The 14185-nt window shown below is 36.4% G+C and overlaps 3 protein-coding genes across 3 annotated transcripts; 2 read left to right on the forward strand and 1 right to left on the reverse strand.

Moving 5' to 3' along the window:
* Positions 1–4396: 4396 nt before the first annotated feature.
* On the reverse strand, positions 4397–5384 carry LOC131961157 (histone H3). Its single transcript, XM_059326428.1, has one exon. It carries the CDS (start codon positions 5120–5122, stop codon positions 4712–4714), a length of 411 nt encoding a protein of 136 aa, XP_059182411.1. The 5' UTR covers positions 5123–5384; the 3' UTR covers positions 4397–4711.
* Positions 5385–5437: 53 nt separating this feature from the next.
* LOC131961160 (late histone H2A.L3-like) lies at positions 5438–6308 on the forward strand. The gene has a single exon (XM_059326431.1). The coding sequence runs from the start codon at positions 5453–5455 to the stop codon at positions 5837–5839; it is 387 nt and encodes a 128-aa protein (XP_059182414.1). The 5' UTR covers positions 5438–5452; the 3' UTR covers positions 5840–6308.
* A 3928-nt stretch (positions 6309–10236) lies between these two features.
* On the forward strand, positions 10237–10737 carry LOC131961167 (histone H2B 1/2-like). Its single transcript, XM_059326437.1, has one exon. The coding sequence runs from the start codon at positions 10292–10294 to the stop codon at positions 10664–10666; it is 375 nt and encodes a 124-aa protein (XP_059182420.1). The 5' UTR covers positions 10237–10291; the 3' UTR covers positions 10667–10737.
* The last annotated feature ends 3448 nt before the right edge of the window (positions 10738–14185 follow it).

Consider the following 14185-nt stretch of genomic DNA (forward strand, 5'->3'; position numbering starts at 1 on the left):
GTTTTTCTTCTAACGAGTCAAAAGAATGTAACACTCAGCGTCCACACACACAATATATAACAACACATCTGCTCTCTCATTGGTCCGCTTGAGCGTAACTGCGATCGACCAATCAGAAACGAGCTCACGTCAGCTTCGTAGTTTCAGTACAAAATAGGTTGTAAATAAAAGATACTCGCATCGTATCTTATCTTCAGCATTTTCCTGTAAAATGAAATCATGATAAGAAGAAAAGGAATGTATAAAATACACCAGACAGTCGTTATTATTTGAATAAAACAAATGTTCACTTTCCACTTCTGAAAAACAGGAAGTTTTCAGTTTGGCCCAGCCCACCGAAACACACCACATGTTCTCTATTACGTCCGCAGACTTCAACTGTCATATTGTATGAAGCCATATCTTATCCTCTCTTATTAACCTTATTGAACTTTTAAAACATGTAAATATACAGTTAAACACATCAAGGCAGTTCAGTCCATGACAACAAAAAAGTGCATGAATATACATGTACATATTGTTAAGTCCGCACTTTAAAATGATAAGGAGAGAAACACAACAACCAAAAGATATGCAGGAGTCAAAGTGAGTTGTAAAGTAAATTAGTATTATTTTTAACAGTGCTTCAACAAATGTGCAACAAAGGCTCACAAACAGGTGGTAGGAATGGGAAGAGGTGGTGGTGCCAAATAACTGAAATTAAGAGAACAAAACAAAGACCTTACTTACTCATCTATAAACAGCGTTTAGAATAATCCTAGTTTGTCTAACAATAGAAATTACCTACTCAAAGCACAATGTAGGGTGCCCAACCTTAATTAAAAAAAAAAAAAAACTTTATTGAAATTTTCACATAAATTAAATCTAAATCTAATCTAAATATATTTAGCAAATTTAAATACAAACTTATATATTTTTTTCTCTCACAAATATGATTACTCAGTTATAAGAAGAAGAAAAAATAATAACAACGCAGATGCAAATCCTGGTTTTTGTGTGTGTTTATGTAGGTAAGTTAAATGTCCAGTGTTTGCCAGGGTGGACATTGGGTTCTATCCAAGGTTTTTCTTCTACAGAGTTCTGTGACGATCGGTTTGATCACAGTGCCACCACAGATATCAGTTTGTTGGAGTACCATCATACAACTGGAATTTCAGATTTCAAATCAGGATGCATTGTGTCTTGACAGGGTTCAGTTTGATTCTCCACATGTTGGTCCAGGTTTGGTCCACGATTTTCTGTTTATACTGCATTTTGTGCGTTAAGCAGCCTGATGGCATACAGGTTTGTCTTCCAAATCCTTTTTTTGGTCACTATAGTTCTTTTTGATCTATCTGGTCGATCGTACGATTGTACCCAGCTGCAGCCATCTCCTGCTGTTCAGTTTTTCTTGGATCTCGTCGGAGGAGGCAGTATGTCTCCTCCACTGTTTGGATTTTGCGTCCATTCTTCAGCTCTGTTTTTAAAATAGTGTATTTAGTGTTTTTCTTTGGTCTTGATGGTCAGGATAACCGCGCCCCCAGCCCCTGACGAGGCGGTTCACGGATCAAGACCAGCAGAGAGTTGGTGCCGCTGTGGAACCCGTTTTCCTGGCCAGGAGCTGGCTCCTTGGCGGTGGATACCAAAGAACTGTTAGCAATTGGGCACTGGCTGGGAAAAACCCTGTCTGAAGAATAAAAATGGGCTCAGAACTGCACCCTGTGGAACTCCTGCTTGGGGGATGAAAGGTGTTAAGATAGTGGAAGCAACTTTGACTTTGATTTGTCGGTTATCCAGAAAGCATGAGAGGGTGGATTGGGTGAGTTTTGGCAGTTTGAGGTTGGTGTCCAGTAATCTGTATTTGAGTCCGTTGCGTCATACTTTTTCGAATGCTTTTTCAGTGTCGACGAATATTGCCAGGGTTACTTATTTTGTTGTTGAAGTTTCCGTGGATGTCTTCTGATAGTCGGAGGATGTTGTCTGTGGTGGCTCTCATCTTCCTGAAACCGGCTTGATGTATTCCCAGGAGGCCCATTGATTCGATGTGGCTGGTGAGGCGTGAGGTGAAGATTCTTTCAAAGAGTTTTCCTATGTGGCTGAGAAGGCTTACCGGGCGGTAACTTGTGGTGTTGTGTGGATCATTTCCAGGTTTGTGTGCCAGTCTCAGGCACACCTGGTCAATAATCCTGCTGTCTAATCAGCATCTTGATATGCCACACCTGTGAGGTGGGGTGGATTATCTATCACAGATTTAGACAGATTTGTGAACAATATTTGAGAGAAATGGCTATTTTGAGTATGTAGAAAGAGTTTTAGATCTTTGAGTTCTTCTCATGAAAAATGGGAGCAAAAACAAAAGTGTTGCGTTTATATTTTTGTTCAGTGTATATACAGCTCTGGAAAAATAAAAATAAGAGACATCTTTAAAATGATCAGTTCTGCTGGTATTACTATTTGTAGGTATGCGTTTGAGTAAAATAAACATTTTTTGTGCTGACAACTTTTCTTTCAAATTTGAAATTAAAATATTGCCATTGAGAGCATTTATTGGCAGAAAATGACAACTGGTCAAAATAACAAAAAAAGATGCTTTGTGTTTTCAGACCTTGAATAATGCAAAGAAAACATGTTGATATTCATAACAACACAACACTAATATTTTAACTTAGGAAGAGTTTAGAAATCATTATTGGTGGGATAATCTCAATCTTTAGAAAAACTACTACTGTGATTCATCTTCCTCATAAAATAAGATTAAAATAAAAATTTTGTTCAAAAGACCAGAATAGTTGGTCACTTCTCTTGTAGTGGCCCAGATTAAATTAACACACTGATCATTGACTGATCATTTTTACTCATTAGTTACCACATCTAGCCACATCTCACCCATTTAAAGTTTATGAAAAAGCTCCAGTGACTTCTAGGCTTTTTTATTTTTTATTATAGTATTATAAGTAGTATTTGATCTACTTTGCTAACTTATTTCAGTACAGCATGATTGCGATCAGTTAAGAGTCAAAAATAACTTATAGTTGAAGGCTTTTATATTCGGTGTATTTAATGCAGACAGTCATTAATACTGCTCTACATTACATGCAGTGGTTAAATGTAAGTACTTTTAATCCAATACTGTACATACGTACAATTTTGAGATACTTGTACTTTAAGCTACTTACATGAATGTATCAATAATAAAATTATATATTTAGAATATATATAAATAACCTGAGTATTTATACTTTTGGTATTTAGATCCCTTACTTCAGTTAAAAGTACTGATTCCATACACCTGGAGCACAACAGTAGTGTTTTATACCAGTTTTAGAAATGCATCTAATGTAAATTTAGTAGTATAGCAAGTTACACATTACACTTCAGTTAATCAGGATCAGGATCTTGAAAACCAGGTGTGGCTGTTAGTTGGTTTCAATTACTAACAGCTTGATCAGTAATAAACTTTAACACAGTTAATGACAAATACGCTGCAGGTTTGCAATCCTTATTCACAGAAATATTATATATCACACTTTGAACCACTACCTGATACTTTGCATTATTAAAATATATTCTGTTGTATATATTCAGCTTTTAAAATGTACCTTTTTGAACATATTGAATAAATGTTTCCTAATTTTATATACAAAAATAAAAACATCAACAACTTTTTGGGAGATAATTCTGTGTATCCCCAAAAAATATTTTTTTAATAATTATTTTTCCCTAATGTGCAATCACAAAATACTTGCAACATTAATGCCATGTAAGTATTTATGTATTCTTTTTTGCATCTTGCCTAGTATCTTGTTTATAATTTTGTAAACAGTGTGACAACTAAATTTCCCACTGTAGGAAATGTAAAAGTACCAAGTATTTCTAACTACTAACATCGACTAAAAATGTAAAGTTAAGTTAACCCTCTAGAGTCCATGAAAGCACCGGCACATTACTTCATGATGTGAAGACATAAAAATGCAGCAACATTGAGCTTTGCCATCAACTTCCCTCTAACGTCCAACTCCATACCAGATCTTTTTGGATTATATTCGGCCAAATAAAACTGTAGATAATGTCAAATATATTTAGTATAAATTACTGAACTAGATTCTCATTTTACCCGATATGTTATATATGCAACCTGTATTCATATTTGCAACATTTAACATTCTGTGTATTGAAGTATAATTTTCAAGATCAGATGTTATGTTTCCTTTGGGTTCACCATTATATCAAGTCTAAACTGAAAAATCAATTATCAGGACATATGGTGAAGTAATGCTGAAAAAAAAAAAAAAAAAAAAAGATAACATGGCATGGTAAAGATTTTTAGAGGACATAATAGCCCAAGATTTCAGAGGGTTAATATCGCTTTATTTACCCTCCATGTTCGGTAAAAAAGAAAGTATACAAAGTATATATGTACAGCTTGTATTAGTAGTACGGCCTACAGTAAACACTGTCAACAACGTGTCTGTATAGTATTGTCATATATAGTTAGTATATATTTAATAACTTGTAAGCCTAAAAATGTTTGTAATGTAGACCCACATATGTCTGTCAGATACAGTTTGCAATCCATTATAAATCCACATAATGCAACCTTAATAGTTAAAACTTCTAGTAATATTTATGTCAATTATATCACATATGTAATAAAATGGAGAATCGCAGCTTTTCAGTTGAGGGAAGTGGCTCTTAAAAGAGCCTTTGTGTTATTGAGTAGAGGTTGGTTAGTTTAAGCTCTCTCTCCACGGATCCTGCGGGCCAGCTGTATGTCTTTGGGCATGATGGTGACCCTCTTGGCGTGGATGGCGCAGAGGTTGGTGTCCTCGAAGAGTCCGACCAGGTAGGCCTCGCTGGACTCCTGCAGAGCCATGACGGCGGAGCTCTGGAAGCGCAGGTCGGTCTTGAAGTCCTGAGCGATCTCCCTGACCAGGCGCTGGAAGGGCAGCTTGCGGATGAGCAGCTCGGTGGACTTCTGGTAGCGGCGGATCTCTCGGAGAGCCACGGTACCGGGCCTGTAACGGTGGGGCTTCTTGACGCCGCCGGTGGCCGGGGCGCTCTTGCGGGCTGCCTTGGTGGCCAGCTGCTTCCTGGGAGCCTTTCCTCCGGTGGATTTACGGGCGGTCTGCTTGGTTCTTGCCATCGCTTCTTCTTGTTTCTATCAACAGTAGAAATGTGAAGTCGGAGCAGAGACTCGCGGCTCTTAAAGTGTGGGACCGGCTGTGTCACGTGACGCTGCTTCAGACCTCCGGCTGCTGATTGGTTAGCGGCTCCTCGTGGAGCTCAGCGCCGCCTCGAGGAGGGCCAACCGCCCGGATCTCCGCCGCTGATTGGTGGAAACTCTTTTGAAAATAAGCGCCAACTTTCAGCGCGAGCTCCCGCTCGCGAGTGGTTCCGCGGACAAATAAAGGAGGGCTCCGCCGGTTGGAACTTCAGTTTCTTTGAGTTCAAGCTACAGAAAACATATCTTAACATGTCTGGAAGAGGTAAAGGCGTCGCAAAAGCCAGAGCGAAGGCCAAGAGCCGTTCCTCCCGTGCCGGGCTCCAGTTCCCCGTGGGTCGTGTCCACAGACATCTGAGGAAGGGCAACTACGCTCAGCGTGTCGGCGCCGGAGCTCCGGTCTACCTGGCGGCGGTGCTGGAGTACCTGACCGCTGAGATCCTGGAGCTGGCTGGAAACGCCGCCCGGGACAACAAGAAGACCAGGATCATCCCCCGACACCTGCAGCTCGCCGTCCGCAACGACGAGGAGCTCAACAAGCTGCTGGGAGGAGTCACCATCGCTCAGGGTGGTGTGCTGCCCAACATCCAGGCTGTCCTGCTGCCCAAGAAGACCGAGAAGGCCGCCGGCAAGAAGTAAACATCTCTCCGACTGCTGGAGAAAACCTCAAAAGGCTCTTTTAAGAGCCACACACTTCTTCGAAAAGAGTCGTTTTCTCCTAAACAATTTAAACAGCTTGACTTATAATAATTGACTAAGTGCTCCATATTAAATGTACTATTTAATACTATAACAGCAGTGTTCTTTATGTCAGAATGGAGGCCTGGTGTACCAATATGGAGTCAAACTAATTTACCTTAGCTACACAAACTAAAATGCCAAACAGAATAAGTTAAACTTATTGTTTTGTTATCTGTGTCAATGGTGCAAAACTGTTCCACAAACTACTTCTTTGAAATGTCACATTCTGAAAACTATTTTAAGTGCAGACTATGGCTTTTATTTATTGAACTCATTTTTCATTTGTGTAATTGTGATCCTGAAGTTATTTTATCTTATTTTGTATTGCTTACCTTCCAAAAATAAACTACAATTTCCATTGAGAACATTTTCAGGCAGAGACGGGCGTTCTTTAGGAGCAAACTTTATTAGATGAAAGCTTATCATGTAAAATATAGAACTCTTACAGGTCTGTACTGTTAGATTAAATTGTTTATGAAGTTGTCTTCCAATTTAAAAATAATCAAATATTAAAATAAACATTAATAAAGACTTTTTTAATGGCACCACCCAAAAATGCAAATATTATAATATTTGTATTACTTTGGGGCAGCTTTGGACTGCAGCAATCAATTTAACTCTCATTTAACATTTTTATTTATATTTATTCCTATTAAATTTTTGCCCTGCCAGGCTCATTGAATTACTGTACATAGAAAACACAATGAAGAACAAGCAGAACAGTTAAAAAACATTATAAACAGTTACAGGGGGAGATTGGTTATCATAGTTTAAAACTGGTCAATAATTATAATTGTGTTGTAATGATCCAGGTAGATGCAGCAGAAACACAGAAAGCAGTTTTTTTCCAAATTCAGAATTATTCCGGGGAACATTGAGCTTTAAACCACTTGAGCCTGTTGGATATTTACTGTTACATCTCAATAAATTAAAATATAATGTAAACATTTCCAGTAGTTCAAGTCAAACAGCCCCAACCAAGTATTGAGTCATATAGATGGACATATTAAACACTTTTTAAAATTGGTCTTTTGTGATATTCAAATTTTTTATAGACACAAAATTTTGGTCTTCATTAAATGTAAGCCATAATCATTATAATTAGAAAACAAAAAAAAAAATAAATGAAGACATGAAATGTTTCATTCTGTGTGTAATGGATCTATACAATGTGTTATTTCCACTTTTTCAATTGAATTATGCTACATATCCATCAGAAGACTTTAAAAAGATTTGGAAAAGTCTCCTGGAAAACTATCAGCTCACATCTAAAGACAAATGTTTAGAGTTTCTAGTCTCACACTGAGATTTTAGACAGACTGTCAATCTAGCAGGGGAACTATTTATTTACAAGACTACAACTAGATTCTTTCAGCATTTTTTTCCTACCATGCAATTTTTTCCCATCATGCTCTTGATAAAAACTGACTTAAATGGAGGAGAAGCAGCTTTTGGCTCCAGCTGCTCTAGTGTGTGACTCAGTGGTTTGTGTTGAAAAAAACAACAACAACAACAAAAAGAAGAGAAGACGCCACAAAATGCCCCTCACAAAGCTGAAAAAGGGTTTCTGTTTTCATCACATGAAAAGTTGACTATTTTACAGTAAAATAGATATGAGGAAGAATAAATGAAAGGAACATTTAGAAATGGATTCATGATATACATTTATGTCCTATTTAATTATGATTTGTTCGACTGAATAATTATATTTATCAGCTCTATCAACTTTCATTTAGTTAATCAAACATTAATCATTGATTATTCATGACTTATTTATGTATACATTTATTGATACACTTTAACTGGGTCTCCTTACTGTTCTCTTTACTAAGAAACATTTAAATATATGACATCACTACATTTTTTTTGAGGCATTATTGTGATGTTCCTTTTTCCTGTGGAAGTGGTTTTACTGGCCGGTCTGGAACCGGGGACCTTTCCCCCGCTCATCTATTGGTTGGTGCAGGCCCGGCTCTAGGCATAGCCGACATAGGCGGTCGCCTAGAGCGCCATCTGCTGGAGGGGCACCGCCAGTCATCCTCAAGGGAGAAAAAAAAATAAAAATAATAATTTTCGATGCCCATTGTCGCCCTACCTTCGTGTTCTGTCTTGAAAATAATAAATATTAACAAAATAAAGAAACAGATAAACAATTACATTTTCTCACTTGTTTTGCTGAGTCACGTGACGTGTGGTCATTGCCTTGCCCCCCTTTAGACGGTCAGATCGCTGTCACGGAGGTCAGGTCACGTCAAGTGACAGACACGTTATGTTTTCATATATCTTGCAAGATCAAACGGCCGTCAAAGCTCTCCGGTGCGCATCGAAAGAGAAGAAAAGAGGAGGAGAAGAAGTCCCAGTCTTTTTTTAACTGCCGTTTTGTGTGAAGACGTTTCATTTGTATTAGCTTGCTAGCTAGGTTGAAATAAAGCAACGCTAGCTTAACACAGTTAAGCACATTTTTCGCATGGTTTGCACTTTCATTGTCTCTCTTGTCTCTAACTTTGTTAGTGTTCTCCAGCTGAGCTTCTTTGCAAATTTACTTGTAAGTGAATAATTATATAGACAGACAGTTGTATTATCTAGCCTGGTTGGCACCATGGGTAAACAAAAACATGAGTTCCACCCTCTGTAACACAGCAAGCGGAGCTGTTCAGCACGAATGGATCTCGCCTAGGGCACCAAACGGGCTAGAGCCGGCCCTGGGTTGGTGATTGTGTTACATCACTGAGACTTGAGATAATATCAAACACGTTTGATATGATCCAAACCCAAGACGAGGAAAATGAATATGAATATGAAACAGAGCAGATTACTATCTTAAACGTAACCATGGAGATGACGGGAGCGCCATGACTCCAGTAAAACTCCAAGATTTACTAAAGACTTTCAGTTTTTAGTCTGGGACTGGGGAATCGTTTGGTGTAAACCCAGTATAAGTGACGTAAATAAACTGTTCTATTATATTCTAATGTATTGAGATGCTCATGCTCATGTGTCCAGTTTAATAAAGTGCTGAGGTTTGGTAGCATGTTGCCTATCAAGATTTAATAAATACAAATAAACCAGTGCATGATTAGTCTCACAGATCACTATTTTTATTGATATTTATTAGTTATTTTAACAATATACAGACGTAAATTCCATTTCAAGCAGTCCAGACTGCTGAGTAACTATCTGGTTGACGTTACTGAAAAGTAAAATCATTGTCATTGATGAGGCAACATCAACTTTTTCTTCTTATTTTCTTTCTTGTTTAATAGGAAAACTATATTAACTAAGATTTGTGTTGGACCATTCAGAGCCCACAGACACACGTTAAAACACATTTAAACACATTTTACACTACAAATCCAACAATCAGTGTATAACTGGTTAGAGTTTGAACATAAATGGCAATAGTGTTAGTCTGCATGACTTTATTTATAAATGTTTCCATGAGGTTATATAAGAGCAAAAATAACCCAGAAGTAGCTAGAGTTACACTTGTTTTTTTAAAACATTTTTTTAATTGACCCTCTGTCTCAGTCTGAGCAGGTTTTATAATACTTGTGTTGAAACGCCTTGGCTAATCAACATCACTGCTGCTAAATGAGAGGCACATAACAACAAACAATCTACTACAAGAAATAAAACATTGAAGGCAAATGAACAGATTAAATGGATGTAAAGAAAAAATACAATAACGCTCACAGCTTATAAAATAAAAATGATTAGTTTGCTGTTTTTCATATGAATACATGATAAACCCGGTAGTGCTGGTTTACCATTTTTAGTATTACTAGGAATATTATAAAAAACAGTTTATGACTCCATGTTTGTTGCTGAATATGTCCATGTATCCTCACTTTAAAAAATACTAAAATTAAACCAAATGAACAGAAAGAGAAACTGCCTCATACAACACAGTGATACTGTAGGTTGGTATTCTATTATAAAAATCAAACAAAAATGTATAAATTAATATTACAGAGACTTTATGTATGAATTTAATGTGTCTTTAAACTTTGTATTTAGTCTTTAAGGACTACATATAAATAACAGGTAATAATTCCCCATATTTCTATTAATGTGTGTATATTTATGTATCATAATCAGAATAAAAATATATGTTGGTGTTTGAGGATTTAAATAAATAATGTATTTGATTATCAGAGTAAAACGTTTCACAGAATACAATGAATCTGCTGACTTGGAGGAAGGGTTCTGCCGCGCATGCTCAGTCGCACAAAAACAGACGACCAATCCTGTGAGAGCAACAGCACAGTAACATTTGCATGAGGTGGGTAGATAAACTCGCTCTGCAGGAAGGAAAGTTATTCGATTCTTTTGTGAACTCGAGACCTAAACATGCCTGAGACAGCACCCAAAGCAGGGAAGAAAGGCTCCAAGAAAGCCGTGACTAAGGCCGGGCCCAAGGGCGGCAAGAAGAGGAGGTCCAAGAGGAGGGAGAGCTACGCCATCTACGTGTACAAGGTGCTGAAGCAGGTCCACCCCGACACCGGCATCTCCTCCAAGGCCATGGGCATCATGAACTCGTTTGTCAGCGACATCTTTGAGCGCATCGCCGGTGAGGCCTCCCGTCTGGCTCACTACAACAAGCGCTCCACCATCACTTCCAGGGAGATCCAGACCGCCGTCCGCCTGCTGCTGCCCGGGGAGCTGGCCAAGCACGCCGTGTCTGAGGGCACCAAGGCCGTCACCAAGTACACCAGCTCCAAGTAAACAGGGACTGCTGCTCCAACAACAACAACAACACAACGGCTCTTTTAAGAGCCACCCACCTCCTCTGGAGAGACTTTCCTCTTAGTGAAACTTCATTAATGTGTTTATTACATGTTTACACAGACGCCATATTGTATTTGTAGATCAGTGAGTTAAATTATGACACTACATTAGGACTCCACATGTTTTTGCATATATATATATATATATATATATAATATATGCTTATTAGATGTAATGATGCCTTCCATCCCATTTGTACCCACTACATATGGCAGATTGTAAAAGGAGTGAAAATATTTGAAAATAGATTCCTGTCATCTTAATACACCTTTCACTAGAATTACTTACTTGTAAATCCATTTCTCATACGCACAGCAACACAATACTTTAGAAAATACAATTTTGAATGATGAGTGTTGCTTTATTTTAAGTATATTGAAGTGATATATAATCATCAGACTAATTGAGATTACACACCATCTCAAAGAGCAGAGTTTAAATTTTATTACAATATCTTTATTGTATGTTCATCAAAACATCAAACATTCACCTTGACATAATTACATAAACATGTTGGCCCTTTATTTAACATGTAGTGTATATTTGAAACTGCTTTCTGAATGTTCAAAGGAATATTATGAGATAACTTTTAATTACGATTGACTTGTCCTGTAGTACTTCAGCTGTTAAAATTACTTATTTCACAATGTATATATTTATACATGCTTAGGTATTTAGATGTAATGATGCTTTCCAACCCATTTGTTCTTACTATAAAAGGCAGATTGTGAAAGGAATAAAAATATTATATATTTCTGTCATCTCTAAAAAAACTATTACTAGAATTACACACTATTTTAATCAGCACAGCAACACGATATGCCAGATTAAGAAAATAAATTCTGAATAATGCAATATTGTTCCTTTAGTTCAGTATATTGATGTGAAATATAGTTATTGTTTAGCTGAGACTAAGGTGGTAATACTTCCTCTAAAAACAATATCTATACAAATTATTTATTTTATTACATTTTAATTAATATTTCTATACATAAAGAATCTAAACACGACAATCCCTTATAGTGAAAATAACAAGACCTGTTTTTTTTTTTCCACAAAAACATTTCAACAGCATTTATTTATAGTCAGATGCCTTTTTAGACATAATGCATACATATTTTGTATTTTTTTTTTTTTATAAAAAAAACATTTCAAAATGTCAAATGAAAAAAGGTTTTAGGAAAACGCTTGATATTTTTACCAAGATTACTTAATTTGAGAGCAGATAAATGCAACGGTATATGAAATAAAAAAAAATTAAACCATACACAAATACAATGAATATAAAAGGCTTTACCACTAACAATAATATTTTATTAAAATAGTAAAGCTGTAGCCCATCTGTACAATAAGATATTTTGTCATATATATATATATAAATATAAATATATATATATATATATATATATATATATATATATATATATATATATATATATATATATATATATATATATATATATATATTCATATATATTCATTTTGCTCCAAATTACTTTCTCTTTCATCTTCTGATAAACAGGAAATGCTTGGTCCCGCCCACTGAAACGCCTGAGGCTGCCTGTTCTCTTCTACGTCCGCAGTTCATGAATAAATCCTCAGAGCCTTCCGACCAGCAGCACATTTCTTTGTGTTCATCTCGACTGAAGACTTGAAAACATGTCTGGACGCGGCAAGGGAGGCAAAGGACTCGGTAAAGGAGGCGCCAAGCGGCACCGTAAAGTGCTCCGTGATAACATCCAGGGCATCACCAAACCCGCCATCCGCCGTCTGGCTCGCCGCGGCGGAGTCAAGCGTATCTCCGGTCTGATCTACGAGGAGACCCGCGGTGTGCTCAAGGTCTTCCTGGAGAACGTCATCCGTGATGCCGTCACCTACACCGAGCACGCCAAGAGGAAGACTGTGACCGCCATGGATGTGGTGTACGCTCTCAAGAGGCAGGGCCGCACCCTGTACGGCTTCGGAGGCTAAACACCACGAGGCTGCTCCAACAACACAACGGCTCTTTTAAGAGCCACCCACACACCTCAAAGAGACGCTTTCTCTTCATTAGTAACATTTTATTTTTTAAATTGGATCAATTTTCATAATCCTAATAATTATGTACTACTGATCCATGGCATTATAGTTGTCATACTATGGAAATGTACAGTATATTATCTGTTCATTTACATGACTAGGTACATTTGTTTGGACAAATATATAATGACTCCTCCATCTATGCATGACAGACTGAATTATTTTGGAAGTCTTTTGCCTAAATGTATAGAGAAACAACAAAGAAACATAATACTTTTTCATTTTATGTATTTGTACTATATCAGTATCATTGATACAGGATGGTGCTTCTACTCAATTTTGAAATCCTCTAAATTTAATTTATCACTGGCCAATAATATATATTAATTCTCATTAATAGAAAATCAAGGCTTGCTTTGCTAAATCATATTACATGAATGTTTGTTTTTCCATTTGAAAAGAAATGAATTAACATTGTTTCTCTAAAAACTTTAATTAGAACATGACTAAAATATATGGTAATGTAAATACTGTGCTTACTGTTAGAGCGTCAAGTAATCAGGACATTTTTATAGGTCCCACTTTATGTAAAAGTTTTTCTTTTTGTCAGTGAAATACGAAAGGACTCTTTTAGGAGCCACCCACACACTCAAGAGATGCTTCCTGTTCATTATTAACATTTTATTTAAGTTGGATCAACTTTTATAATGATTATCCAGTACTGATCCATGTATTATACTTGTCATATTATAGAAAATGCACAGATGAGAACTACTTAAAAATAAAAAATATATTTAATATATCCAGCATATGTGTAGTCATTTAAAATGATTAGACCTTTGTTTTCTTCCTGTTTGGTTCAGATGCAGGCGTCACTAACATTTTTGCTATATCTGTCCAGGCTGTTTCTCTTTTTATTTAGGCAAAAAAACTTCTATAAACAGTCCAATAATTGTATTTCCACTCTATTGCAGCAGATACTGGCGATAATAATAATGATGCATGCATAGTAATATGACAATAATATGAATAATTGGTCACATAAAGAATTTATATAATTTGGTTATTTTTAATTTTATTCTGAATGCAGCATTTTCTGATTAAGTCATGTGATATATATAATCATTTTTTAATACATATTTTATTGCATTTAGCATTTGTTCTTCCTACTTTTAGCATTCCTGCAAATGTACAGTCATAGAAAAAAAATATTTCTATAAGTTCTTGTTCATTTTAATGCATGGTACAACTAAAGGTTTGGACAAATATGATATCATCTCTCAAATTAAACTCTTTAACTGAACTATTTTTGTTATATATGTCCAAACAAATCTGCCTTATTTAGCAGTTATTAAAATGAACAAGAAAAGAAGGGTCTAATAATTTTTCCACAACTGTATATCCTCGGCGTATCTTATTGGATATACTGTAATAACT

The sequence above is a fragment of the Centropristis striata genome, chromosome 22 (genome assembly GCF_030273125.1).
Source record: "Centropristis striata isolate RG_2023a ecotype Rhode Island chromosome 22, C.striata_1.0, whole genome shotgun sequence".
NCBI classification, from domain to species: Eukaryota; Metazoa; Chordata; class Actinopteri; order Perciformes; family Serranidae; genus Centropristis; species Centropristis striata.

Excerpts from the sequence above, each read along its gene's own strand:
- LOC131961157 (XM_059326428.1), bottom strand. The coding sequence starts at position 5,122 with ATGGCAAGAACCAAGCAGACCGCCCGTAAATCCACCGGAGGAAAGGCT.
- LOC131961160 (XM_059326431.1), top strand. The coding sequence starts at position 5,453 with ATGTCTGGAAGAGGTAAAGGCGTCGCAAAAGCCAGAGCGAAGGCCAAG.
- LOC131961167 (XM_059326437.1), top strand. The coding sequence starts at position 10,292 with ATGCCTGAGACAGCACCCAAAGCAGGGAAGAAAGGCTCCAAGAAAGCC.